General features: G+C 42.6%; 1 protein-coding gene across 36 annotated transcripts in view; it reads right to left on the reverse strand.

The window, feature by feature from the left end:
• Positions 1-20631, reverse strand: part of PER2 (period circadian regulator 2) — a 48043-nt gene extending 27412 nt beyond the window's left edge. The window contains exons 1-7 of one of the 36 annotated variants that reach the window (XM_086844213.1): positions 20125-20471; positions 11719-11775; positions 11243-11377; positions 10788-10851; positions 8676-8928; positions 2004-2493; positions 1275-1343 (exon numbers count right to left, since the gene is read on the reverse strand). In XM_086844213.1, the coding sequence (XP_086700339.1) occupies positions 1275-1343; positions 2004-2275 (341 nt within the window). In that variant the 5' untranslated portion in view covers positions 2276-2493; positions 8676-8928; positions 10788-10851; ... (1 more) ...; positions 11719-11775; positions 20125-20471. Of the gene's footprint in view, positions 1-1274; positions 1344-2003; positions 2494-8675; positions 8929-10787; positions 10852-11242; positions 11378-11718; positions 11776-18984; positions 19042-19440; positions 19847-20124; positions 20503-20523 lie in introns of those variants that run through there. The other 35 variants (XM_086844221.1, XM_086844227.1, XM_086844214.1 and 32 more) reach the window with 35 other exon arrangements.
• Between the last annotated feature and the right edge of the window lie 5389 nt (positions 20632-26020).

Below are 26020 nucleotides of genomic sequence, written 5' to 3' on the forward strand. Positions count from 1 at the left end.
GGTTGGCACTGATACTGAATGCAAATGCCAGTAGTCTGAATCAAAGATGAAGCCTACTTTAGTCTTCTCTTTAAAGACCATTCTCTAGATTTCTTCATTCTCCCATTCCCAAATGATCATCAGGTTCTGCTCTGTGCCGTCTAGCACTGTGCCCGATGGCTAGGGAGAACACTCTGGATTCCTAATTATTTCTAAGCAGAGAGCTATTAATAAAATTTAAAATTTAAACACCAAAAAAACTACAGCAAGTAACCCCCTCCAAGATCTCACAGTGAAGGAAACAGAATCAGTGGGAAACAAAGATAATAAATGCCTTTGGTGCACTTTTTCACATTAAGCAACACAAACTCTAGATCACAATTTCCAGTTGAAAATACAGCATGGAACAAATCTCCAGGTGCCTGCAAGGCAGACACAGAAAATATGTTGAGTAAGCACCAAATGGTGCATAGGAATAATTTGAATTTGCCACTTTTCTAGGAACTGCATCAGGTAGAAACACATTTAGGTAGGCAGGTCTTAGATGTGGGTCTTAACGTCAGCATGCTCTAGCTAGATATCACTGATCTGCTCAGGACCAGGCTTTGATCTCCTGATCTGAATTAAAAGTTGAGTCAAAAAAAGCTGATTTAAAAACACAAGTGCAGCAGGGCACTCTGAAGTGTCTAAATATGAGCCTTCAAGATACTAGGCTCTTCAAGGCTGTCAGGGACAGAAGCAGAGTTCATACAGAGATTCATCCCTGCAGCTGGTGTCCGTGTATCCTTATCCTTACACCCTGGGGGTGTAATCCCAGCAAATGGAACACAGGAGAGGCAGGTGACCCAGCTGCTGGACACCAGGAATAACCCAATGGTGAATTCAATAGCTCAGTGGTGAATTCTGATGTTAACACATCACCAGGCTCAGATTCTAAATTCTGAAGAGCAAAAAAAATTTAAAAGCTACAAAACCCCATTGTAACTGAAGCAGTATTCAATGGGACCCACAAAAAAAATAATTACAGAATTAATCTATCAAATCAAAACAAAGTAACAGGACTTTATCACACAACTTGCATAGAACAGCAACCAAAAGCTCAAATTTAATCAAGTGGTTAACATGACATGCTACATGACATACTGATTATGGACAGGAAGAAATCAAAGACAGGATTTCTTGTGTAGTCATCCAGGTTGAGGCAAAACAAAACAAAAGAAACAAAATTCAACATTATTTAGTTTTCAGCATTTAGCATACATCTAAATTAATGAATAATATGCCCACTAATTTACCTGCATCCACTGCTAGACTGATTGTGTTCAGAGTTTGCAATCATCAGACTAAATGCATTTGAACTTGAACTAGAATAAGGAAAAGAGAAAAAGATTAATAGTTGAAAACTTAACAAACAACTTTTAGCTCATTGTAGCTTTTTATTTTCAATTAATGACTGTCTCCCTTAAAAAAAAACAAACAACCCACAAAAACCCCATCCTAAATTTTAAAAGCTTCTGTGTGGTACAACAAATGAGCATTAAGCTGTATACATTTATCTAAGCAGCAAAGAACAGCTTGAGTTGGAAAGGACCCATAAGGATCACTGAGTCCAAACACCCTGGTCCTCCCAGGACTACTAGGGAGGTGGTTCTTAATATAGCTTTTCTCTGTAAACTATTATTGAAAAGATTAAAATAGCTTGGTTGCATCCTCACACATAAGAGTCAATTGACAGGTTTTGATATACAATTACAGAAGTTGGTTTACAAGAAAATTAATAAATAAGGCAAGTTAAGCTCACGATAATAAGGAAGATGCAAATGATGAAAACACCAGAGACCTTTTCTTTATGAATTATGTTAAATTACATTTTACATCACATGAGAGTAGAACTTATGTAGCATACTCAGCTCCATGCTGAAGAGGCTTTATGCCTTAGTTATTATTCAGAAATATTGATTCAAATGAAAAAAGGTTTTTAGGGGCAAAAATAAAAGTGAAACGTATTTAATAATAGCTACTACCTTTTATGACAGTCTGAAGATTCCATAAGCATTGCTGAATCCTTCCCATTTTCATCAGATTCATGACCATGAGAATCATGCCCACTTGAATAGTTTTCATTTGTGTCATTCCCACTGGAGTCATTTCCACTGGAATCATTTCCACTGGAGCCACTGCTCATTTCAATATCTTCCTGAAGAACTTCATGAGAGTGTTCAGGCTTTGCTTGAATTTCTGAATCTTCAGCAATCATCTGGCTGTGGTCACTTGGAAGTCCAGAATAATCACTCATCTTGAGCTGCTCTTTTAAAGAGAATGATGGAGAAATGCTTCTACTGATCCAAGGCTGCTGCTCAGGGTTCTGCTCCTCAGTGCTAGAGGAGAACCCCCAGAACCTGACAGAGTCCGTGGGACACTCATCAGAAACACTGCCAAGACCAAGAGCAAATCAAGCCATATTCAGAATTTTCCCTCTTTACAAATTCTGTTTGGAAGTACAGATGCAGAAGTCTGAGGAGGAAGGGAAGGAAGAAAAAAAATTATTTTCTTGTTTGCCTTGCTGACGAACTGGAATTTGCACTGATTGTAGAAAGTAAAAAATGACATTCATGGTTAATATATTCAGCATTTGAATGGAGAAGTGTTTCATTTAAACTGAAAATCTCACAATGGTTTATCATAAAAATAATATTTATTTTTTAGTAAAAACCCACACATAAGAAATAAAGTTGAATAAACATGGAAAAACTCCTGAAAAGTTCACATATTCCCTAGTTTTCTACTTTCCTGCTTGATCCTTGTCAGTATGGCTGCCTAGATTTGGATGACAGCTGCTATGATTTTCAGTGAAAGCATTCCACTGCCTTGCAGTTTACCTTGATAAAGAAAAAAATCTCTATTCAGACATCAGAGCATTGCTCATTTAACTTAGAGGTAATTTGGGCTGGTGTTCTGTTTTATATTAGGGGTTTGGTGTTTTTAAGATCAGCTGGGAGGGAACACTACTGTTCTCTTCATTTCTTTCTTTGTACAAAAGCCATAGAGGTAGGCAGACAGAACATACAGCAGGAACAGGGAAACTAAACACACAAACACACCTCATCACTGCCACCAAAAATTCTAAGCCATGAATAACCCTGAGAATCATTTTATCTACTGATTACCACTAATTTTGGGGGGATATGATAAAAATTGCTTGGAAAAGTAAGGCTAAAAAAAACAAAACAAACATATCCCTGCTTTTAAACCAAATTCTAATGTTATCAGGCTCAAAAATCAGTGTATACAGAGGTAAATCAAGGACAGATCAGTACTGAGGTACCACCAAATGAGTACTGGAGAGCAGTTCAACTTTATTTATAAAAAAATCACATTTAATCTGACTCACAACCTCATCCATTTCAGCAACTCAGACAATAGTGTAAAACTATGAACTAAGATTCTCTGTTAAGAATCTCTGTTGTTTTCAAGACAACAGAACAATGTGTGTTCCTTCCTCTTTGGCCCTTTAAAATATTCAAAATTACAATTATTAACTAATAAACCTCTGACTGGAATAAGTCAATAAAAAAATTCACAACCAAGTTTAGTTAATATTAACTACAGCAGTTTTGTCTTAAACACAAATAAATAAATATTTATGTTTTTTAGAAAGATTGTAATGGAAAACATACACAATAGTAATTTAAAACACACCATGATTCAACTCCCCCCAAAGCAACACCACATGGAAGCTATTTTCTTACACTCCTAAATGATGTTTTTCCAGACATTTTACGTTTATTTTGCATTTTCCAGAAAGCACTATCTGTCTCTTCACTTGATCAAAATAATATGCAAGATATCTGCTTTCATTTAAAAGTATAGTTTAAGGACATTCACTTAAGCTATCAGCAGTGGTATAAAAATAGAATTTTTTTCTTTCCTTACAAGGAAATAAAGAAATTATTATAGGTGATAATAGAAAAATGCCTTTCAATAGAGTAAAATATACTTTTTTTCCTCTGCAGGTACTTTAATGCAGATAAAACAGACCTGCTGATATGCTGCTGTATTGAACTCTACTATCCCAGCACTGAATTACCCTTCAGGAGCTCTGACAGTTATTTTCTGGACTAAGGTTAACCACTTCTGTCTTGGAAATTACATAACCGGAGCACGCAATAAAAGAGTATTTACTCTGAGCTGAAACTGTAGGATTATGTCACAATGGCACATTCTGGTGGCCAATGATTAACTAGGTCAGATAGTTCATCTCTGATTTAATCTCTGTGACAGGACTTGCCCTCCTCAGGATGCCTGGAGTGAAGCTCAGTGCCCAGGGCTGCAGGGCACAGCCTGAGCTCAGCCACACCTGCCTGGCTGTGCCAGGGACCAAAACCACAGCACAGAGCCAGGGAGGACAGAAGGTGGCACAGGGAGCACCTGCACAGACAAACATCCCTGTACCACACAGGTTTGGTACCTGGGAATGTGCTGATCCATTTGGACCCAGGGGATGCTCTTCCCACTGCTGTGTAAATCAAAGCATTCTGCTTAAATAACTGCAGCCACCCTCAAAAGCCATCTCCCAAGTGACATCTATTCTATTATTTCTCAGAGAACACCAAGGTTGTAAAGCTCTGTGAGAGTTCCATAAATAAAGGTAATTAACCCCATCACGATTCAAATGAAGTTTTAAGAAAAAAGGCACTTGCAGCATCACCTTTAAAGGAGGTCTGGGGTATACAAATGTAAGGCAAGATGTGAAATTTCTCATCCTATATTCTGTAAGCTTAGAGTTCCTTCCTGTTTTCCTGACAAAATGCTACTTAGAAAGAGCTTTAGATAAATGAGAAAAAAATACTGCCATAATCAAAACACCACTATCTGTTAGGAAATTATATTTTCTTTAGAGATGGGGAAAAGAGGTCTCACAAATTAAAAAACTAAAAAAATAAAATTTTTGGGCTGCTCTATTTACTCCTATAAAGAAAACTATGTAAATGACTACTGATAGGTTTATGAGCATGAACTACCAAAGACAGGCTCTCAATTAGCCCAATGTCACAGTAATGTAGTATCAGTAAAACTGTGCCATTTATAGGAAGAACAGTGATAGTGCCACAGCTTTCCTACTCTGATGTAAATATCTTGTGTATTAGTCTTTAGGCATGAGAAACCTCTTCTGCTGAATTCTGAGGCCAGAGATGATTACATGTGCTGTAGTATTTCCAGCCATGAGAATTCTTCACAAGTATTTTTTTTTACACAACCTTCCCCTGGAAAATTATTTTCCCCAAAGTCTTTTTTGTAATCTTTAGAAGTTTAAGAGGCAATAAAAATGCACCAAAAAACAAAACAAACAAATAACAACAAAAAAAAAAACAAACCAAAAAAAACCCCAGAGTCTTAAGGTTTGAAATTCTGAGCTGTTAAACCACAGGTGAGTAATTTTTTTCCACCTCCAAATATCCTCTATTGTCTCTTCTCCTCCCTTCTTTCCCTGACCCAGACTAGCTTCTACCAGGTATCTGTAGGAAACTTCAGCAGTGTTTCCTTAGGTGGGAGAGAACTGTTCCCTAAGTAAATAAACAAATAAATCTGTATGCTATCCAACAACTTTTCAGGAATTTCCCATAATTCCTGAACAAGAGTTGATTGATTCAATGACAGTCAAGCTTTCAGGGTTTTAAAAAACATTTTTATTTTAAGCAATGAGTACAAATTAAGAGAGTCACCAACAGAAAAGAAATAGACACTGACCCTTAGGAGATACCATGTAAATTTTATTCCTCTTGATACCTGGCAGAAATTTGTGTCAAGAAGCAATTCAGTCCTGTTTCTTCTGGTTGTAACTAACAACATGCCAGAACTTCTGCAGCTTTGTCCACACCTAATAACTACATTATAGTGACTACGATTCGGACCCCAAGGACACTCATACCAGAGGAAAAAAAAATTAAAAAAAATATTTGACTAATAGAGAAAACACAAGTTTGCCATCTTTAAAGATGTATGTTTCAAACAGAACTGGCTCAGCCTGAGCTGGAATGGTTTTCTTAGGCAAGACTGGAAGATTAACGTCACAAAGTCTGTCTTGCACAAAATTTCTTCCGTTTCAAGATCTCAAAAGTCTCAGTGCCAGAGGCACATACCAGAGTAAGGAATACAGGAAGAGTAAAGAGGAAGGAACAAGAAAAATGGTATTATAAACTTGCAAGAATTTTTCCTTTTCTGAAGAAAGAGAAGCATTTCTAAAACAAGACCTTACTACTTTGGGGGAATCTTGGTGCTTTGTTCATTTATAATGTGATGTTCATTCATGCCCTAACTTTGGAGACATTTTCTTAGAAGAGACTGGAGTAACTGAAAAAAGCTCAGGCTGGCAATAACCCTCCTCCATGCTCTGCAATTTAGATAAGAAGTGATGCAGCTGGCTAGACTTCACTCTCAGCAGAGAAAGATCTTTAAGTGGAACATCTGCATGCAGACACCAGCGCTGTGCAAACACTTCAGGAGCACAGACGGTCAGACAGCACAAAGAGATTAATTATCTTTGAAACTCAGCTCAGGGAAAATGACATAATAAATTGCACATATTCATCCCACTCATACACTTGAATAAATTCCCAATCACTAACCAAACAACACTGGAAGGCAAAAGCTTGCATGTTTCCCCAGACTGAGGTTCTCTCCTGTTACCAGTTTGAGGAAGGTGATTACATCCCATACTAAGTTCAGTAAGAATTTGAACATGGAAACACAAAGAGCTCTTTTAGGTTTGATCTTGAAAGAAGCCAGGTTTTTCTTTATTTCTTGCTCCATCCTCTAAACTTTTAAGGGATGTTGTCTATTTTGGCTCTATAAATAAAAACTTTTTTACTATTAAATTGGCACCAGTTAAACTTGATTTTAAGGTAACTGGCTCACAAAAAGCCATTCCACTGAGCACTGAGGACAAACATGGGCATTGATTTGCCAGGTTAGATAGGCAGGAAATGTCTTCTGGTTATTCATTACCTACAGTTGCTCCTTTATCCTGCAGTAAGACAAAGGAAACAGCCTGAACTCTAACATCACCAAAAAAAGCCAGACCAAAATATGTATGGACAAATTCTGAAAGAAGTAACTGAGCTTGTTTTTGAAAAAACACTCTTAAGAAGGGTTGCAGAACACCAAGAAGGCAAATTTCTTCTGAAATTTTAAGTTTAAACCCAAAAATCTTATTTCAGCAGAGATCTGGTTATATTCAGAGAACAGATTTTTCCAGATTTCTTTTCACACATAAACTATAATATTTACTACTGGCATATAAAGGATGAGAAACTAACAATCCAGAGTCAAAATGATCTAGAACTGTGTAAGAGGCAAACATTTCATGATTTGAGCAAAAATTTGCAACTACTATCAACTTACCAATATTCCCAACATAGTAAGAGCCACACTGCATTTTATGCTTATAGACATGTAAATATTTAGGTACTTTTAAATGTACTAGAACCCATGGGAGACATTCCTAACGGCCAGGATTAAATTTTACTGAAGATCTTGTCAACAAGAAGGACTTCCAAATGTCTTCTGGATTTTTGCTTTGCAAAATTATAAAAGTTTTCTTATTTAGATGACAAATAAGTAGCAAGGGTTTAGTCATATCACGCAATTCTAGATATGATTGAAAATTAACATCTACAATGAATGCATTCTCTCTGTGCAATTATACAATAATTAAATGCTTGGGAGTTGAAAAACGTTAGGAGAAAATGTTGGAAAACAAGCAATAATAAAAGAAGTGACTTGTTCAACTGCACAGTTTCACCAACACTGAGAGCTTCACGTTTTCCTGGCAAGAACAATTAACAGAATACCTTCACTAGGACTTTTCTAGGAAGGGAGAAAAAAAGAGATGGCAATATTCTCAGATTATAGGAAACAATAACAATGATGCTCAATAATTTCTTGTGAGATCTTTTTACTTAAAAAAAGAAAGGGAACTTTTTTACTAGATTACTTACTCACTCCAAATAATCATGAACAAGTTTTGCTCTTTTCCTAAACAAGCAATGAGGTGTCAATGTCTACAAAATTATCAAAATCTAGTATACCATAAATACTCCCATAAAATCCCAATTTCACAGTATTTATTTCACAACTCTTTGATAAGGATTCACCTCTCAGCTCAAGAAAATCCCGGACACAAGACTCTTATTCAAGTAAGAATTACTAATAGCGTTATAAGGGTCATCTTCATTAACCACTGCCTTCAGCTGCCACTTTACAAGGGGAACTGATCAGGGCACAGCCTTGTTCCAGAACCATCTGAGTGCCACCCTGAATTTACAGCAGCACCTATCCAGGAAATCAGGATCAGATCAGGGCCCTGGCATCCACAGTGAGAATGCTTCCAATCAGATTGCTTCCTCACTGAAGAAACTCAAACTGAATTTAAAAGTATGGGTTTAGGCTAAAAAATGTTTTGGCTTCAAATAAGGTAACTCCCAGTTTATACCCAAAATATTGTTCTGAATGAGTACATATATATATATGTATATATATATATATATATATGTGTGTGTGTGTGTATGTGTGACTAAAACCCCAGTTTAAATATAACACAAACACAGAACAATATACTTTCTGCATAAACTCTAGAGGAGAGGAGGGGAAGCATCTTTCTACTAGCATGAATCATAATAATTATGTGTGTTTCTTACCTGTTTTTTCTATGAAAAGGTGGCAAAAGTGTTTATCAAGCTCCCTCCCAGCTAGCATCGAAAGCATGAGGTGCCTAGGTCCAGAGTCTCCCACATGCATTTAATTCTTGTCTCATCCTCTTCTACTGGAAATCTTTGACCATTACAGAGTCCGGACACCTCTATAACTATAAAATATAAAAGAAATACCTGGGCCCCCCAACAGTGTCCTCTTCAAACAGATACCAGAGAGATGCTCACAGCTATGTCACTCCTATGCAGATAAATGTTGGTTAAGCATGAAACTGTCATACAGCAGAGGAAGACACAAATATGCATTTTTAACACTTTTGCTCTGAAATAACATCTTTAAGAGTTTTAAAGTAATAGCATGTTCTGCTCTAGATAAAATAACCCTTAGGATTCACAATCAGAGTGGTATCACACTATGTACAGCCTGCATGGGCTGACACAGCCACTGGAACACAGGGCTGCCCTGCCCAGCAGGGCACAGAGCCAAATGCCTGACGTGGTCAGCAGAGCTCCAAGTGCTCATCAGGTTTGGTTGCAATATCATTTTATGACCCTCTATCACAATAGGATTGGTAAAAGCATTAATGATTTTACCAGGCAGTTACAAAATTTCAATTTCCATAATGATTAAGATCAAAAGAGATTTCTGGAGGTACCATGTCCAACTCCCTGCTCAGGCAGAGTTACCCAAGAGCAGGCTCAGGATCACCAACAGATGAATTTTGGGTATTCCCAAAAATGGATATTCCATAGTCTCTCTGGGCAATCTGTGCCAGTGTTCACTCACTATCACAGCAAAAAAGTGTTTCTTTATTGTCAGAGGTTGCTACTAATGAAGTCCATCAACACTATTATTCTATCTAATAAAAAGTTTCTCAAGAGAAACACTGGGAATTTTGATGAAAAACAAAGAAACTGAAAGTTCTTCTAGCAAATCTATGAAACTAATTCTGTTGGTGCATGCCACTGCCCCGTGGCACAAAGAAATGGTAGAATATGAAGTTCAGAAGACCAACATTTGTGTGACAGACAATTACATCATTCTAAGTGCTTCATCTGAATGTGCAGAAGAAATGTTTGAACAGTGTTCAAATCCCAGGCTAACCACTCTGGAAGACAGCCCATGCTAACATGCCTTAATTTAACATGCTGCACGTCTACCAACTGTTAAAAGTACATTTGTGTTGGCCAGACTAAAGGAAGAATTTATTCACAACATTCCGTCCTGTGTGACATCATGAAGCCAATACAAGTTCTAAAATACTCATATCATGGTATAAATCTGTATGAACTGGTTCTTTAGATGTTTTGACTTGGTTTTTATCATAAACTGATAATACATAATTTAAATTATAGGCTTTATTTCTGACCAAAAGAAGTGTTAGAAATTGCTGTAGCCAGGGCTACTTGCAGATTTCAGTTTTTATCCTGAGCATTGAAAATGTGCAATGTCTTTCAGCACCAGCTAAATCCTTGTTTAACGACAGCTCTTGCAATTCCTTTACACTAACTCAACTCCCTGTAAAATATTCAATTAAAAAAAGTAAAAAAGGTTTTCAAAAGTCTAAATTTGAAGATATATTCACACTAATAGCATGTACCATTTTAATTGTGTATCATATTGGTTTCATGTAATTAATAACACATTTAAGAAGACATTAAAACAATAAGAAATAATAATCCTTGAAAACTACTAAAAATTCTCCTTCTAAAATTTGCTTTCTACAATTTAACAGAAAGTAAGACAAATCTACATCACAAGGTTTTTTATCTGAAACAAAATGTCCAGTTTGAGTAACTTATATTTAAACAGTTAGAGCAGAATTAGAGGCAGCCAATTCTACTTGCTCTCTATTATTTTTCAGAGGAAATGTACAGGTGATTGAGTATGCCCAAGTCCCAAAACACTAGAAGAGTTCAACTACAGACAGCATCTCCAATAAAGTATTTTCCACAGAAGGAAGTCTAATTTTTTCAGTTTATGAAGAATACAGAACCTATGATATTTCCTCATTTACTTCCATACTGACATATACATCTCTTCTAAGCACAAAAGACTTTACACAGTATAAAAGAGTGAAAACTGCTGTAGGAACACACCTGTGAGACAGGAGGCAAACCAAGCTGAACCAGGTTCACTTTCTGCAGAGAACTGGAGTCACACCTGCAGCATTGAAAAGAGTCAGATTTTAGAACCTATTCAGATCACATTTTCCAGCCATAGAAAAACAGGTTGGTTTGGGTTTTTTTTCTCAGTCATTTAGACTAAACAGACATTGTAGTGTGAATCCTCAAAATCTCAGTTACAATTCCATCTGCATTGCAGTATTACTACCCAGATCAGCTGTCTTTCCTGTCTAGGGCCAATACTGTGGCATCATCAGACCACATTTATTGAAAGCACATTATAAATTTTCTTTGCATCAAAGATAACATTCCTCCACCGTACTCCTTTAATTATTTCTCCTTTTTTTGCTCCAATAACAATGAACTTTTCTTCATTTTCAAAGGAGAGCACAACTGACCAAAAAACACTGTGGGAAGTTATAATCTACCTTTTTAAATTCAAGTTTAGGAGCATAATATTTTCCCTTTTCTTCCTGAGCTATCATCCTGATTATCTAAGTAACAGTAGGTACTTGGTTTTCTGGACCTCAAAATTTTCCTCATAATTGGAAGTTCCTTAACACCTGCATGAGCAATCAAAAAAATGGAAGCTATTAATAAACATCTGCACAGCAAACAACACAGATGATATCTTAATACTGACACTACACTAAATTCCAGTTTCATAAAGATTTAGAGAAGCCACAGCATCTCCATGTACTTCATGATTTGTGCAACAGGCCTTTAGAAATGTAAAGCCCTGAAGATCTCTGGTTTTGGGCACTCTGACACAACATTTCAAAGGAAATACACAGAAGAGCAATAACAGAATCACAGAGACACCTCCCACCTTCCCAAGTTCAGAGTCATTAAGAAAGAACTGATATCACAAATCACTTTCTTGAGTACAGCATGAAACACTCACCTCAATGAATGTACTAATCATGATCTTTCAAAATCTCAAAGCGTCATCAATATATTCCTATTTTAAAAAAAAAGAGAATATCAAGTTTTATAATGAAGATAAAAATTTATTATAAAAGATAAATCAAGTACATTTCATAATGCAATACAAGTCCAACCATGCAAAATATCTCTTCCACAGGTGAAGTACAATTATAAAGACTATAAATACAAGATGAGAGGAAATGCAAGAAATTTTACTGATATTTATTATTGTAACCTAACTTCTAAATTAGTTCCTTGAGCAATGCACAGAATAACTACCCACTGAATTCTGTTCCCTTTATAAACCTAAGAACCCCCCTCCCCCCCAATTCTCATTTCTGCCAGACCAGAAATAAAGTTTATTTTACCCTTTCAGGTAAGTATTCCTTGCACTGTTAAACCCACCATCTGTGCTGAAGACTCCATAGTGGATCTGATCATTCCCAACAGCAAACAGAAACTGTCTTTCAAATTTATTCTTTCACCTTGAATAAGAGACTTGACCCAGAGCCAAGTTTAATTGCCAACAGGTTGGGGATTTGCTATTAAAAAAAACCCAGCCTGTGCTGAGACATCTTGTAAAGACACTAAACATCTCCTTCACATGTCCCATGCCAATTTCTAGACATCCTTCTTTCCAGCTTCCAGTCTTAGAAAAGGTGCCTTCTTCTAAAGGTATGCAAAATTACTTGTATGCAGTGTGAATTTAAAAAAACACTTTATTTTCTTTGTAACCAGAAAATGCTACTGTCTTCCTGAGTCAAACTGGAGAGACAATTAAGCACAACATCAAGTCATAACTCTTAATATTTCCATGTCAGCTCTTGCCCCTTTTGAAAAAAATGACAAAATTATACATTTGAGGTTGCCAAGTGTTGTCACAGAAAGGAGGGAAAAATTATCATGTCCCACCATGCAGGCATATATTTCACCTTTATTATAGGTGAAGCTAGATCTAAAACTATCTCAATACCATACATCAGCTTTAGTATTTGTTGTCATCTCCATTAAGCAGTGTATTGGCGTATCTACTATGTATTCTCTCTTTCCAGAAAAAGGACATTCTTTCACCACATTTACTGTATTCCAGGCTAATGCTTCTCTTCACACACTGCTGTGGTTCACACCCTGTCCAAAATTTCAGTCAGAATTAAAGTCCCCTTCTGGAAGGCACTGTGCCAAATAAATTCTTGTCCCCATCCCATCAATAATCCACTCCAAAAACCGCAGCAACCTAACAAACACCATGTACTTGTCCTAGGAGTTGGATGTATTAATGCTGAAATAAGAGCTCAAGTCACAGGAGAACCATGGCAGAGATATAATTGAAATCAATAACTGCTTTATTCACTGAACATCTTTGTACAATTAAAGAAACTAAGCAGAAACATAAAAGTACATGTAATAAGGTCAAGCACAAAAACTGTACTAAGATACAAAAGCTGCAAGGAATAAGGAGGATAGGAAGTGAAACCAAGAAAAAAAACCACAAGTACTAGACATTCTCACCACTTCATCTTGTCTCCCTAAGCTTCAATTACAATAAATTGCAGGTGTTATTTAACAGTGAATTGCCTCTGCTTCAGGACAGGATGTTAGAAAGGCAATGTAGCTTTGGTTCTACTTTTTAAAAGTCAGTTCTACTTTAAAAAAAAGCCATCTATACCAGGAAATCTCTGCCCATCTCTAGCTATTCTACCTATAAGAAAAATCAAATGTTAAGAATTACCATGGTATGCTCAAAAACAGGTGGAGGCAAAACTAAAGTCTTTCCCAGACATTTTGGCATACAGATGAGGTTTCTTTCCCAGCATCAAATCCTGTCAGGATCAACACTGCAATTGCTTGTACTGAACTTCTGCAGTCTGCTCACACCACCTGCAGAATCTCCTCATCCTCCTGCCCCAAGAAATGCTTTCTGTGTATTTCAGTTTGCTCGTGTAAACAGTGTGTTGAATCATAACCACTTCAGCATCCTCAATAACATTTTCCTTCCTATTCAGAGAAAATTAAGGAAAACTGAAAACCATACTCCATGGTTATATATGTTAAGGAAGGTAAATTTAACCTCACTTCTGATTGCATTCTACAACTGAAGTTGTCTAAATCACTCCCAAAAAAAAAAGTCAGAACTCATGAGGCTCCTCTAGGACTACCACACACACTACTTCAGCAGCAGATCACCAGTAGCTGAGAACATCTGTACAAAAACTTCTTGACTTTACAAAAGCTTCCACACACAGAAATTCTCATAACTTCCCTTTCATCTTTGGATAAGCAGGAAAAATGTGCCGTTTAGAACCACTGCCTGGGCAACTCACGGGAGACTCAGTATATTGCTGCTGTCCCCTGGTAACTCAAGAGGGACAGAGGGCCTTGTAAGAGGATTCTATACTGGTGCAGGCATCCAGACAAAGACCCCACTGACACCTGAAGGTAACCCTAGAAATACAGAGCAGAGGCACAGCAGCCTGCCCACGTCCCCTGGAAATACAGAGCAGAGGCACAGCAGCCTGCCCATGTCCTCTGGAAATACAGAGCAGAGGCACAGCAGCCTGCCCATGTCCCCTGGAAATACAGACCAGGACACAGCAGCCTGCCCATGTCCCCTGGAAATACAGACCAGAGGCACAGCAGCCTGCCCATGTCCCCTGGAAATACAGACCAGGACACAGCAGCCTGCCCATGTCCCCTGGAAACACAGAGCAGAGGCACAGCAGCCTGCCCATGTCCTCTGGAAATACAGACCAGAACACAGCAGCCTGCCCACGTCCCCTGGAAATACAGAGCAGGGGCACAGCAGCCTGCCCATGTCCCCTGGAAATACAGAGCAGAGGTACAGCAGCCTGCCCATGTCCCCTGGAAATACAGAGCAGAGGCACAGCAGCCTGCCCATGTCCCCTGGAAATACAGAGCAGAGGCACAGCAGCCTGCCCATGTCCCCTGGAAATACAGACCAGGACACAGCAGCCTGCCCATGTCCCCTGGAAACACAGAGCAGAGGCACAGCAGCCTGCCCATGTCCCCTGGAAATACAGAGCAGAGGCACAGCAGCCTGCCCATGTCCCCTGGAAATACAGACCAGGACACAGCAGCCTGCCCATGTCCCCTGGAAATACAGACCAGGACACAGCAGCCTGCCCATGTCCCCTGGAAACACAGAGCAGAGGCACAGCAGCCTGCCCATGTCCTCTGGAAATACAGACCAGGACACAGCAGCCTGCCCATGTCCCCTGGAAATACAGAGCAGGACACAGCAGCCTGCCCATGTCCTCTGGAAATACAGACCAGGACACAGCAGCCTGCCCATGTCCCCTGGAAACACAGAGCAGAGGCACAGCAGCCTGCCCATGTCCCCTGGAAACACAGAGCAGGGGCACAGCAGCCTGCCCATGTCCCCTGGAAATACAGAGCAGAGGCACAGCAGCCTGCCCATGTCCTCTGGAAATACAGAGCAGGACACAGCAGCCTGCCCATGTCCTCTGGAAATACAGACCAGGACACAGCAGCCTGCCCATGTCCCCTGGAAATACAGAGCAGGGGCACAGCAGCCTGCCCATGTCCCCTGGAAACACAGAGCAGGGGCACAGCAGCCTGCCCATGTCCCCTGGAAATACAGAGCAGAGGCACAGCAGCCTGCCCATGTCCTCTGGAAATACAGAGCAGGACACAGCAGCCTGCCCATGTCCTCTGGAAATACAGACCAGGACACAGCAGCCTGCCCATGTCCCCTGGAAATACAGAGCAGGGGCACAGCAGCCTGCCCATGTCCCCTGGAAACACAGAGCAGGGGCACAGCAGCCTGCCCATGTCCCCTGGAAATACAGAGCAGAGGCACAGCAGCCTGCCCATGTCCTCTGGAAATACAGACCAGGACACAGCAGCCTGCCCATGTCCTCTGGAAATACAGACCAGGACACAGCAGCCTGCCCATGTCCTCTGGAAACACAGAGCAGGACACAGCAGCCTGCCCATGTCCCCTGGAAACACAGAGCAGAGGCACAGCAGCCTGCCCATGTCCCCTGGAAATACAGAGCAGGACACAGCAGCCTGCCCATGTCCCCTGGAAATACAGAGCAGAGGCACAGCAGCCTGCCCATGTCCTCTGGAAACACAGAGCAGGACACAGCAGCCTGCTCACGTCCCAGCAGCGCGGGCAGGCAGAGTACGAGCAGGCTGCACAAGCGTGCCTGGTGATGTGCTAAGCCACTTAGCAGAGCCTCAGATCCCGGCATGGACAGCCAGGCATGTGCAGTCCCATGTGTTCGGTGCCTGCCTACTACACATGGCTGCTGGCTCCCGGCAGCAGGCCACAACGTGCTCCAAGAGGCACTGCAAACATCTCCACTCACTTTACAGATGCTCAGATCATCCGGCCCCTCTTCATTCTGCTCTTCTCTGCCACACTATTTCACAAAAGCAGCCTAGGGCTGCAAGAAATCTCAGCAACAGATAGCAAAACTATCGCCCTCTGAAGTGTAGTTTTGACTGCTACCTTCTCTTTTCCCATGTCCTTTAAACATACTTCACAGAAAGAAGTCTAAAAAGAAACATCCTCATCCCCTCACAAACTAAGTGTCAGAAGGCAGAGTTCCACAAGAAAAGGCAATGTAGCTTTGGTTCTACTTTTTAAATGTCAGTTCTACTTTAAAAAAGCCTTCTTTGCTGACCAACACCAATGAACAATGTTCCAGCCTGACGCCACAGCAGGGGTTAAGGTTAAGTCAGCACTTACAGCAGGAAAGATGACGGGTATCTCTTACACAGGACACAAAACAGCACAGCATTACTTTCAAGACCAACAGTTTCTGCATCCGACTTCATCCATAACCAAAAGAACAAGTACAAGCCCTTTTGAGCAATACAACAATATCACAAAGAATAATGCAAGTATTAACTGACTCCTTTGCTGTTCAGTGCTTGACAAGCTAAGTTAACATAATGAATATTAAAACAGTTTAAAACTTGCACTACAGGGATATAACTGAATGTGGAAAGTATGAAGGCAGTAAGACAATCCAGGTAAAAATCTCTATAATCCACCATCCTTATAGAGGCATTCTAGGCCATGTAATCAAAACTGGAGACAAAAATTCCTTTTCAGAAACACCTGATTATCTAGTAATTATGATGTGGTAATGTTATGAGTATAATACAGTGTCTACAGGACACTCATGCCAGCTATTACACAAGGCCTTGCTAAGAACATGACGTTCCTTTTAACATAGGCCAACCATAGCAACCCTATGGAAAACACTACAGTTGATCTAGACTAGTGATAATTTACTTGCTCTACTGGCTACTGGTAATCTTCTTGCTCTTAAACCACAACAAATATACCTCATCCCATGGCAACTTGCTCATTTCCTTATTCTTTGAGGGGTGAGAAAAGGATTTTCTGCAGTAAAGCATATTCTAATATTGTAAAGATGTTAGAGAAATAAGGGTGTGGCAAGAACCCAGGAAAAAGAAAACTGTTTATCAGTCTGTATCTAAGCCAAACACTTCCTGGTCGTAATAAACGTCTGGGGCAGAAGAAACATCCAGAACTCTACTGCCAATCACTTTCCCCACTTCACTGTATTCTCATACTTTGAGACTAAATTCCATCAGCATCTCAGCTTACTAAAAAAGCTTATTACTGTGAGAGTGTATTGCTCAGGGAGAGGCTCAAGTAAGTTTATCAAGTAAACTGTTGTTACATACTTTAATCTTATGATTGGAAGAAGAAAAAGCAGAAAAGGTATTATGCCAAGAGTATGCTGACTCTTTAATGCCTCTCTGTGGAAATCCAAAATGAAAACCAGTAAATTGTAAAAATTAAGATTACTTAGTTTTTCACCAACAGAATTTGTTTGCTGGAAAAAATATAAGAAGTCTATAACAAGTTCCACCAATAAACAAAAATTCCAGCAAAACCTTGCAGTTTTTGAATTATAAATGGAACCAAAAAACTTGCCAAATTTGATGAAGTGCACAAAAGGCAAAAACTTTTCCATGCCTTTGCCTTCTGAACTACCTCAATCCAAACCACTTCTTCACAGGACATACCATGCTCTTTCACTGCAGTGTTTGACACTTATTACAACCAACCAAAGTATCTTCCTTCCGTCTTGAAATACACACTTGAAACAGCCAAAACCTCACCAAAACCTGAAGAGCATTACTTTTTTTCTACTACTCCAGGCCAAAGGCCATCTCTTTTCCTCTGTGTGTTACTAGTGAGGTAAGCAAGCTCCACAGTCCAGAATCAGGACTCCACACCTCAGGACAGTATCATCATCACAAGACTAACATCTAGCTTTGCACGGAGCAACAACACAGACCAGTCCTCCAGTGAAACCTCCTCACTTTGCAGAAATAATGCAAGTTTCAGAGACAAAGGCAAAACAGAAAGATCACAAAAGCACTCAAACATGTACAAGCATAAGCAAGAAGGAACTTGATGCTACAGTGCAACAATGTGGGCACTCTCCCTAGCACAAATCAAACTGGCTGAAACAATACTGGCAACTTGGGAGGGTTTCTCACCATACTAATCAGGTTTTTACTCTACTTTTGACTTGACAGATACTCTTACTGCTAGAATCATTAGAGAATTTCTACTTCTTTCCCTTTACTTGGGATAGCTATTCAATCTCAGATGTCTCAAGACAATAAATTTCAGTCTTGCACTTTGGAAAGAAAGATGTGCGCTTACAAGGACGATGGAGAAAGACTTCTTTTAGCAGGGCATATAGTGACAGAATGAGAGGCAATGGTTTGAAACTGCAAGAGGGTAGATTTAGATTAGACATCCAGATGAAACAGTTGGACTTAAGGACCTCAGAGGTCTTTCCCATACTAAATGATTCTGTTTGTTTGATCAGAATCAATGCACTGTCTCAGCCAAGTTTACTTTTTCACTGGAATACACTTGCTAAGTACTGTAGTTTCCAAGTACCTGAGATCTCATACCGACCTCCTGGAAGGCCTTTTTAAGTTCCTATGGTACACAGAGAAATGCTATCCTTTATCCTACCCTGTTATGCAAAGTCAAATGTAAAGCGTCAGCTTGACTGTTACCATGCTGCTCATCTATTTGCATGAAACTGTACTTACATAAAGGGTTTTGTAATCATGCATGCAATAGTATGCATCTAATGTGAACAGCAGCACAGCCACACCGTCTCAAGGAACAGAGTGTCCTCAGAACAATAGGCAACACAAAAAACAAACGGACAGCACCTGTTGCCTACTCTACCTGTAGCTCACGCATCTCATCGGCGGTGAGATTCACTTCCCCACTGCCGCACGGTTCCTCCCGTGCACCATCCCGCCGGGCCCCAGCCCGGTCCCCGCGCGGGGCGGGCGCGGAGCGGGGCCCGCGGTGCCGCTCAGCGCCCCGGGACACGCGTGCTCTCCGCCGCTTCCCCCGCTCCGCACCCCGGCGCTGCCCCCGGCACAGACGTGGCTGCAGCCCGCGGCCAGCAGGGACGCCAGAGCGGAGCCCCGCCGGGAGAGCCGGGCCCGGCCCCGCTGCCACCGGTGCCCGCCGCCTCCGCTCCGGGCCGGGGCCAGCGCCACTCAGCGCCCCAGCCCGCCCCACGCGGCCGCCCCTCGCGGAGCCCAGCTCCCGCCGCAGCCCCCGCTGGGGGTGGGTGTGTCTGTGCCCCCGCTCCCGGAGGCTCTCCCGGTCCAAGACGGGCGAGGGCCGTACCGCACTCAGCCCCGCACCCCGCCCACGGGAGCGACTCACAGCCGGCGGCCGCTTCCCTCGCTGCGGCTGCACGGGGAGCGGGGTGGGGGGGCGTGTCACAGCCGCCCTTCGGAGGGAGCCCCACGCGTCCCGTCCCCAGCGGGCCGGGGGCGGCAGCGGGCCGGACGCCGCGGCACAGGAGCGACCCGCGCCTCGATCGTCCCGGCAACGGGAGAGCCCGGGCGCGAGGGTTATGTAACCTCGGCCCGGCGGGCGGGGGAGGAAGGAGAGCCCCTGTGCCCCCTGCGGCCGCCACTCGCCGCCCCCTCCCACCACTCCCCGCGAGCCCCCCAGCCCCTTCACGCCGCGGGGAGCGCGCCCAGCGGGCCCCCACTCACCGCGCGCGGCGCGTCCCGCCAGCCCGGCGCGTCCCGGCTCGGGCTTCATACGGGCAGAAACGTGACCGGCCGCCGCGCGCCCGCCCCGCCCGCGCCCCCATTGGCCGCGGCCGAGTGACGCCAGCGGGGCGCGCGGGCGGGGGCGGGGCGCGCGCCGCTGCCATTGGCCGCGCGGGCCGCCGCTCACTTTACATAAGCCTCACGTGTGGCACCATGTTTCCACCGACCGCCGCGGCCGCCTCCCGAGCCTGCCCCGCTGCCGGCCCGCCCCTCCCCCGCGCCGCCGCCGCCACCGGGACGCACTCACCGCCGGCTCCCGCGCCGCCTTCCGCCGAAGCCGCGGCAGCTCGGTTCGCCCCCACCCGCGCCCGCCGCCAGCACCGCTACGGGACCGCAGGGCCGAGGAGGATGGGTGGGGGGGGAAGGGGTGGGGGGGGGAGTGGGCAGGGTCACGTGACGCCCCAGGGAGCGCGGCTCCGCCCCCGGCCCGCTCGGAGCCGCGCGTGACGTGTCGTGCGCGCGCGCGCGCGGAGAGACCGTTGGTGCGCGCGCCGGGCCCGGGCCGGGCCGGGCCCCTCAGCGCCGCTCGGCCTGGCCTGAGGGCGTGAGGGCGGCGGGAGAGCCCCGCGCTCCGGGCTGAGCTCGGGCCCGCGCAGGCGGCACCGCAGCCCTCCGGGGTCACCCTGCCGCCGCTCGGTTCGCTTACATAAGGCAGTAGCGCCCGTATCCCGTTTCCTGATGCTGCCGCCCGCGCTCGGTGCACGCCCTGAAGTTTCGAAACTGCCCCCGCGTATTGTGCTGGGGACGCCGGGTCACAAAGCAATGGGCAGCGCAGGAGAGCGCAGGGCTGCAGCATCAGTCTGAATAACTACAACAATGATCAAACGGAGAATTTCCGAGTTCCTAAACGTCTGTACTGTTCTCGGGAACAGTAGTTCCGCATACGGTAACGTGTTACCGTAAGATTGCTTTCCATTTTGACTGTTTAAAGAAGCTTTTCATATTTATTAAAAAAATAGTTTCCTCTTCTGTTCAAGCAAAACATTCAGAGGCCACTGACATTTCCCATCTTCCAGTAACAAAGAATTAAATGAATTTTCATACATCGGTCACATAGGTTTTCGCTCAGGCCCCTGCACATCCATCCTACAGTGGTGAGGGAACCTGAGCTTTGAGTTGCTGCAGTTCACTGGGATAACCCAATAACCCATGGCTAAACCAGCTTCGGCTCTGCTCCACTCTCCACATCTCCCAGGGCTAAGCGGAGCAATCAGCTGAGAAATTAATGTTACTTTATTCATATTCTGAGCTTCCTCTATCTCCACTGTGGTCCTTGGCTTTGCAAAGAAGGAGCAGAGTGTGCCAATGCCACTTTCAGGCTGACAGCATTTTTCACTCGCTGCATGTGTGCAGTTGCTCCATAGGTTGAAACACAGGACAGAGCCATCACTGTTTATCTGCAAAATGAGGTTAATGCCACTTCCCTCCCTCACTGCGGTGTTAAGGATAAGTCCATTAGGTACACAGATATTTATGCTCTGACTGTTACAGAAACAGCCTGTGAGTGAAGGACTGTGGCGTATTTAACTTGTGGAGAGGAGAGGGGGTGGGCAGCGGAAGCATTAGGACCAGATTCTGCAACTGGATTTGTTGCAATGCACAAGTCAGCTTACCAGAGTACCATTCTTAGTATGCACTCCTCTGAGGAGTCTAATTTTAAGATTAATCCTAATTAGGTAGTCTTTGTGTAGTTTGGTCAACTCATTGTTGGTAGGTCTTCGCATCCAGAATTTCATCATCTGTTTATAAGTTCTCTGCTTTAGGGTTAAAGGGATGTAGAATAATATTCTTTGTTTCCATGGGATGCTATTTTTCGTGCTATGTGTCAAAAATATCTGTCCCTGGCTCTGTGCTAAGGGCTGTGGTCTCTTCCCACAGACCCAAACTAAGGCACTTCAACCAAAGCAAAATCTTGAGATCCACACTGTCCCCCACCCCATCTGATTACAAATATGAGAAGGATGGCAAACCATGGCAGTGTGTTAGAGCTAAATGAGTTTCCCGACTTCACATTCCCTACTGCAGCAGGGCATGCCAGTCCTGGCAGAAGAGTAACCACCAAGACCACAAATAGCCGGTACCTTTCCCACCCTGGTAACTACCAGAGGCATTACTTGAGTTCTGCTTATTTTACAGGGATACTAATTGGTTGTTTCAGCCAAGCTTATGGGAATAATTTTTAAGTTCTATTCATACCACCTTTTAGTAGTTACAGCTTTATATTTAATGCACCCTGACCAAATTCAGTCCAAATTTTGTCACTTCCAGAAAATTGGCACAAGAGAAATCACATGTGTAGATACAAATTATTCCATACACCTCCAATTTGAAGTAACAAGAGCACAGGCTCCTAAAGGAGTGAATATTGCTATTGACTCAATGGCTCATGTACTAAGGAACAAAGCAAAATAAAGTTATTGCAAAATTTTACAGGTTCTACATGTTTGCTTTTAAAGTCATGCTGCCTGGTAAGTAGCTATAACATGAGAGTTTTTATAGCAGCAGGAGTAAAATACATATATGCACACACACAAACAGTTCTAAAGAACACAAAGCTTGTAAGAAAAGCATTAAAATGGTTGTGGGTTGTTTTTTTTTTTTTCACCAGCTTTATTTTCTGTGTGTTGTAACTCTTGGAGCATGGCGAGAACAAATCACTCCAAAAACACTCCAGGTGCCCCACTGGCACTGCCCCAAGGCGGCTGTGCCCGGGTGAGCTGGGGCACAGCTTGGAGCACTGCCCGGCTCCCTCGTGCGGTCCCGCCAGGAAAATGCTGCTCTCTGGGGCTTTCCTATGGAATCCCACTGCTTCTCACACTTAGATCAGTAGATTTTTAGCCACACACGCAAATGCCAAACCTTTTCCCAGTATACATAAAAAGTAGAATTTTTGCTTAACTGAAGCAATTTGGTCAGTTCTGATAAGCAGCGATGTATTGACAGTGTCTATATTTTTAAAGGGGAAAAAATCAAGTCTTTCAACGTGGAAAAATAATGATCTGAGACCACCTGATAAACTACCTGAGGACGGCTTGCTTGGATTTGCTAAGGAAATAAGGCTTCTCTTTTTGAATAACTCTGCTTCCCTATCCACTTGTAGAAGTTGCCTGTTCCAAGATACTCCACAGCACTGTTGGAACTGTATAGTATTTTTTAAAAATCAAAAAGTTAAAAAAAAATAAATAAAAATCAATGCTTTACAGCTGGAGCCCACGTCTAATTCTTCATTTCCTAGGTCTAATTACTCACCATTTACAGTGACGCTGACAGTCATTGATTCTTGCAAAGATCCGGAAAGGCTTTCTTTGCTAATGAGCAAAAGTCGTCACTCTTATTCTCTGTACAGACAAAGGAGGAGGAAAGGAAAAAACCCGCTTTCCTCATTACCGGTAAATATATGGACAGGTTTTTCTAAAAGCATTGAGAGTGTAGGAACAAACTGTAACAAATAGACAGCAATATCATACAGTTTTGAAAATGCTTTGATAAAAATGTAAAGGAATGTAAAAAACACAATAAAGAACTTCAACTCAAGCAGCAAATTCCTGAGATGTGCTGCAGTTCAAAAGTCTTTTGCACAAGTTTCTGCTTGTTGCCAGACAGAAAACCTTCACTAAAAACTTCTGGTGAATGTAGTTTTTCATTATGTCCCTATTCTCACTGTTTTCTAACTATTCTTATTAAATTCAGTTTCTGTTGGCAAATGCAGTGTAATTTTATGTTCCAAATATCTTGAAAAGTGACACATGAAGGAGCTTTGAATTGTTCTTTTAGAAGGATACAAATGGAAGGGGTGTATTTCCCCACTGTACCTCCATGTGCTTATCCCCAAGCCCATGAGCATGATCTCAGAGGAAAACATCTCAGAGCACTCCAGGTCTGACATCCTGCTATTTAGTGTGTATTAACAACTCCTTTTCTGCAGTCAGCCTTACAGAAGGCTGAATGAAGAGAGCTTGAAATTGAATTCACAGTGCTGAAAAGGGTTTTAAAGCTTTCTGCATAACTCAGAGAGTGATAGTTTGTGATTTCACAGTCTGCCTAAGGTCATCCAAGTCCTTACACATCCACCAAAAGGAACAGTCCTACCACCTCCACTGAGTTAAAAGTCTGATTATGCAACTGTACTGTTAGTCAGATTGGGAAACCAATTCGGCTGAAAATATCCCATGAAAGAAGTTTTTGGTTGGATTACATCACAGCTGTGGGAGCACAAAAGCCAAACCAAAACAGGATCAAAGAACATATTTTGAGCTGGAGCAAGGATCCAAGACCAAGAGGAACATCAAATTACAGAGTTAGGCACTTAAAATGAAATTCACATGTCATTAGATTAGCATAAGAGAGCTAATAAGAGATGCCAAGCAGGAAAGTGCATCCTCGTTCCTGCCTACTGTGTTGGACTTGCACATCCTCTTCTGCCCTGAAAGAGCGACTGAAACAGGTTGGCCTTCGCCATTCAAAACCATCCAGACATTTGTGCCAAAGACAGCTTTCACAGTATTTCTGAGCTGATCTAACATTTCTCTTTCATCAAGGGGTTGGCATCACTGCCACCAAGTACTCATGGTTGTGTGGTCTTGACTGTTCCTTTTCCCATTGTGCTATTTCCTTGGCCTCTCAGTGAGCCAGTTCAATTTGTCAGTCTCTCAGAAAGCCCCCTGAGTTTGTCTCCTGCCTGTGGGCTGCTCAGTCTGATCCCTTGGTGAGAAAGTGCATTCCCACGTCCAGGTATGGCATGGACAGGGCATTAGAAAGATGTTTTAAGGGCAATGAGACAGCAGAAAATATTTCCACAGCTTTTGATACCTGAGGTGCACTCCTTTCTGGATTAAATGTGCCCGTATTTAGCAGGTGTTCTTGAGACACCCGAATTCCTCGATACACCTGAGCATCCAGGCCTATGACATGGTGCTGGACCTGTACCACAACCTTTGGTATTCCAACCCTTGCCTTGCCACTGGTTCCTAATGCACCCTCTGTCATCAATAAAAGCTCTCAAGAAATCCACCCCGGTTAAAATACTGTGTTTAGTTATGTACAGTTAATGTTCTTATCCCATTTGTAAACCTTGTACCCCTTGTTTACTCCGATGGTCATTAGTAATGTTAATTACTTACCAGGTTCTGAAGTGTTTTAAAGGCTCTTGTGAGACATTCCTGTACCCTTTCCCTTCCTTCCCTGCTACCTTGTAACAAAGCTGCTTCCATGGGGGCTAAATCAAACTAACAAAAGCAACCCATTAGAAAGTTATGCCACAGAATGAGGCAACTCCCAGGGATGCTGTGCCACACTAGAACAAAGAAACTCCCAGGAAGCTGTGTAACCGAGCAGTATGCAAACTAGGACATGCAGGACACCAAAACAACGAGCTAACAGAGGAATAAAAGGACAAGGAAACATATTCTAGCCAGCTGTGATGAAAGATCATCTCCCTGCATCACCTAAGCCTGCTTAGAAATCATTTTTTGCATCACCATGACCTAATGAGGACTGGAAAGGACCCTAGACAACGAGCCAGCACAACACATTCTCCTGACTACTCTCATGAGGATGGAAGCCCCAGCTCTGCAGTGTGTGCTGCAAAGCTGAATTGTGCCTCCTCCTTGGAGCTGCCAGTGTGGGAATGGCCCTGGTGCAAGCAACCCCTCGGGCCCCCCACCCCAAGAGCTGAATCCTAATAAAGGCATCAAACAGGAGTCTTATCTCCTGGCCAGTTTCTTTCTCTCTCCTTGTATTGATTTCAACTCTGCATTTGCTGACCAGAGTCAGTTTACTGTTCTTCATCGCATTTATGATGTGCTGCAGAGTGCAGTGTTACCAATGTCTTACAGAAACAAAGTGAGAGACATACCTTCCTTTAAACACTGAGTAAAGGCAGAGAGACAACATCTGGCTACTGACTTCCCCACCAGTGAGCATTTATGTAATTTTCATTAACGAATCATTATGTAAAATGTTGGATTAGGTTTTGGCATGGGATTGGTGCTGGTCTCGTTCACAGGTAAACTGACAATCACCATGCAAGGGAGTCACACTGCTGCTCTCAGCTACTGGGAATCGAGGCCCCCTTCTTCCTGACTTTGTTCTCATTTTTAACAAATACGATAAAATAAACAGATTATAACAGAAACATTTGTAAG

Source organism: Cyanistes caeruleus, chromosome 10, assembly GCF_971803275.1.
Source record: "Cyanistes caeruleus chromosome 10, bCyaCae1.hap1.1, whole genome shotgun sequence".
In the NCBI taxonomy this organism is placed as follows: Eukaryota; Metazoa; Chordata; class Aves; order Passeriformes; family Paridae; genus Cyanistes; species Cyanistes caeruleus.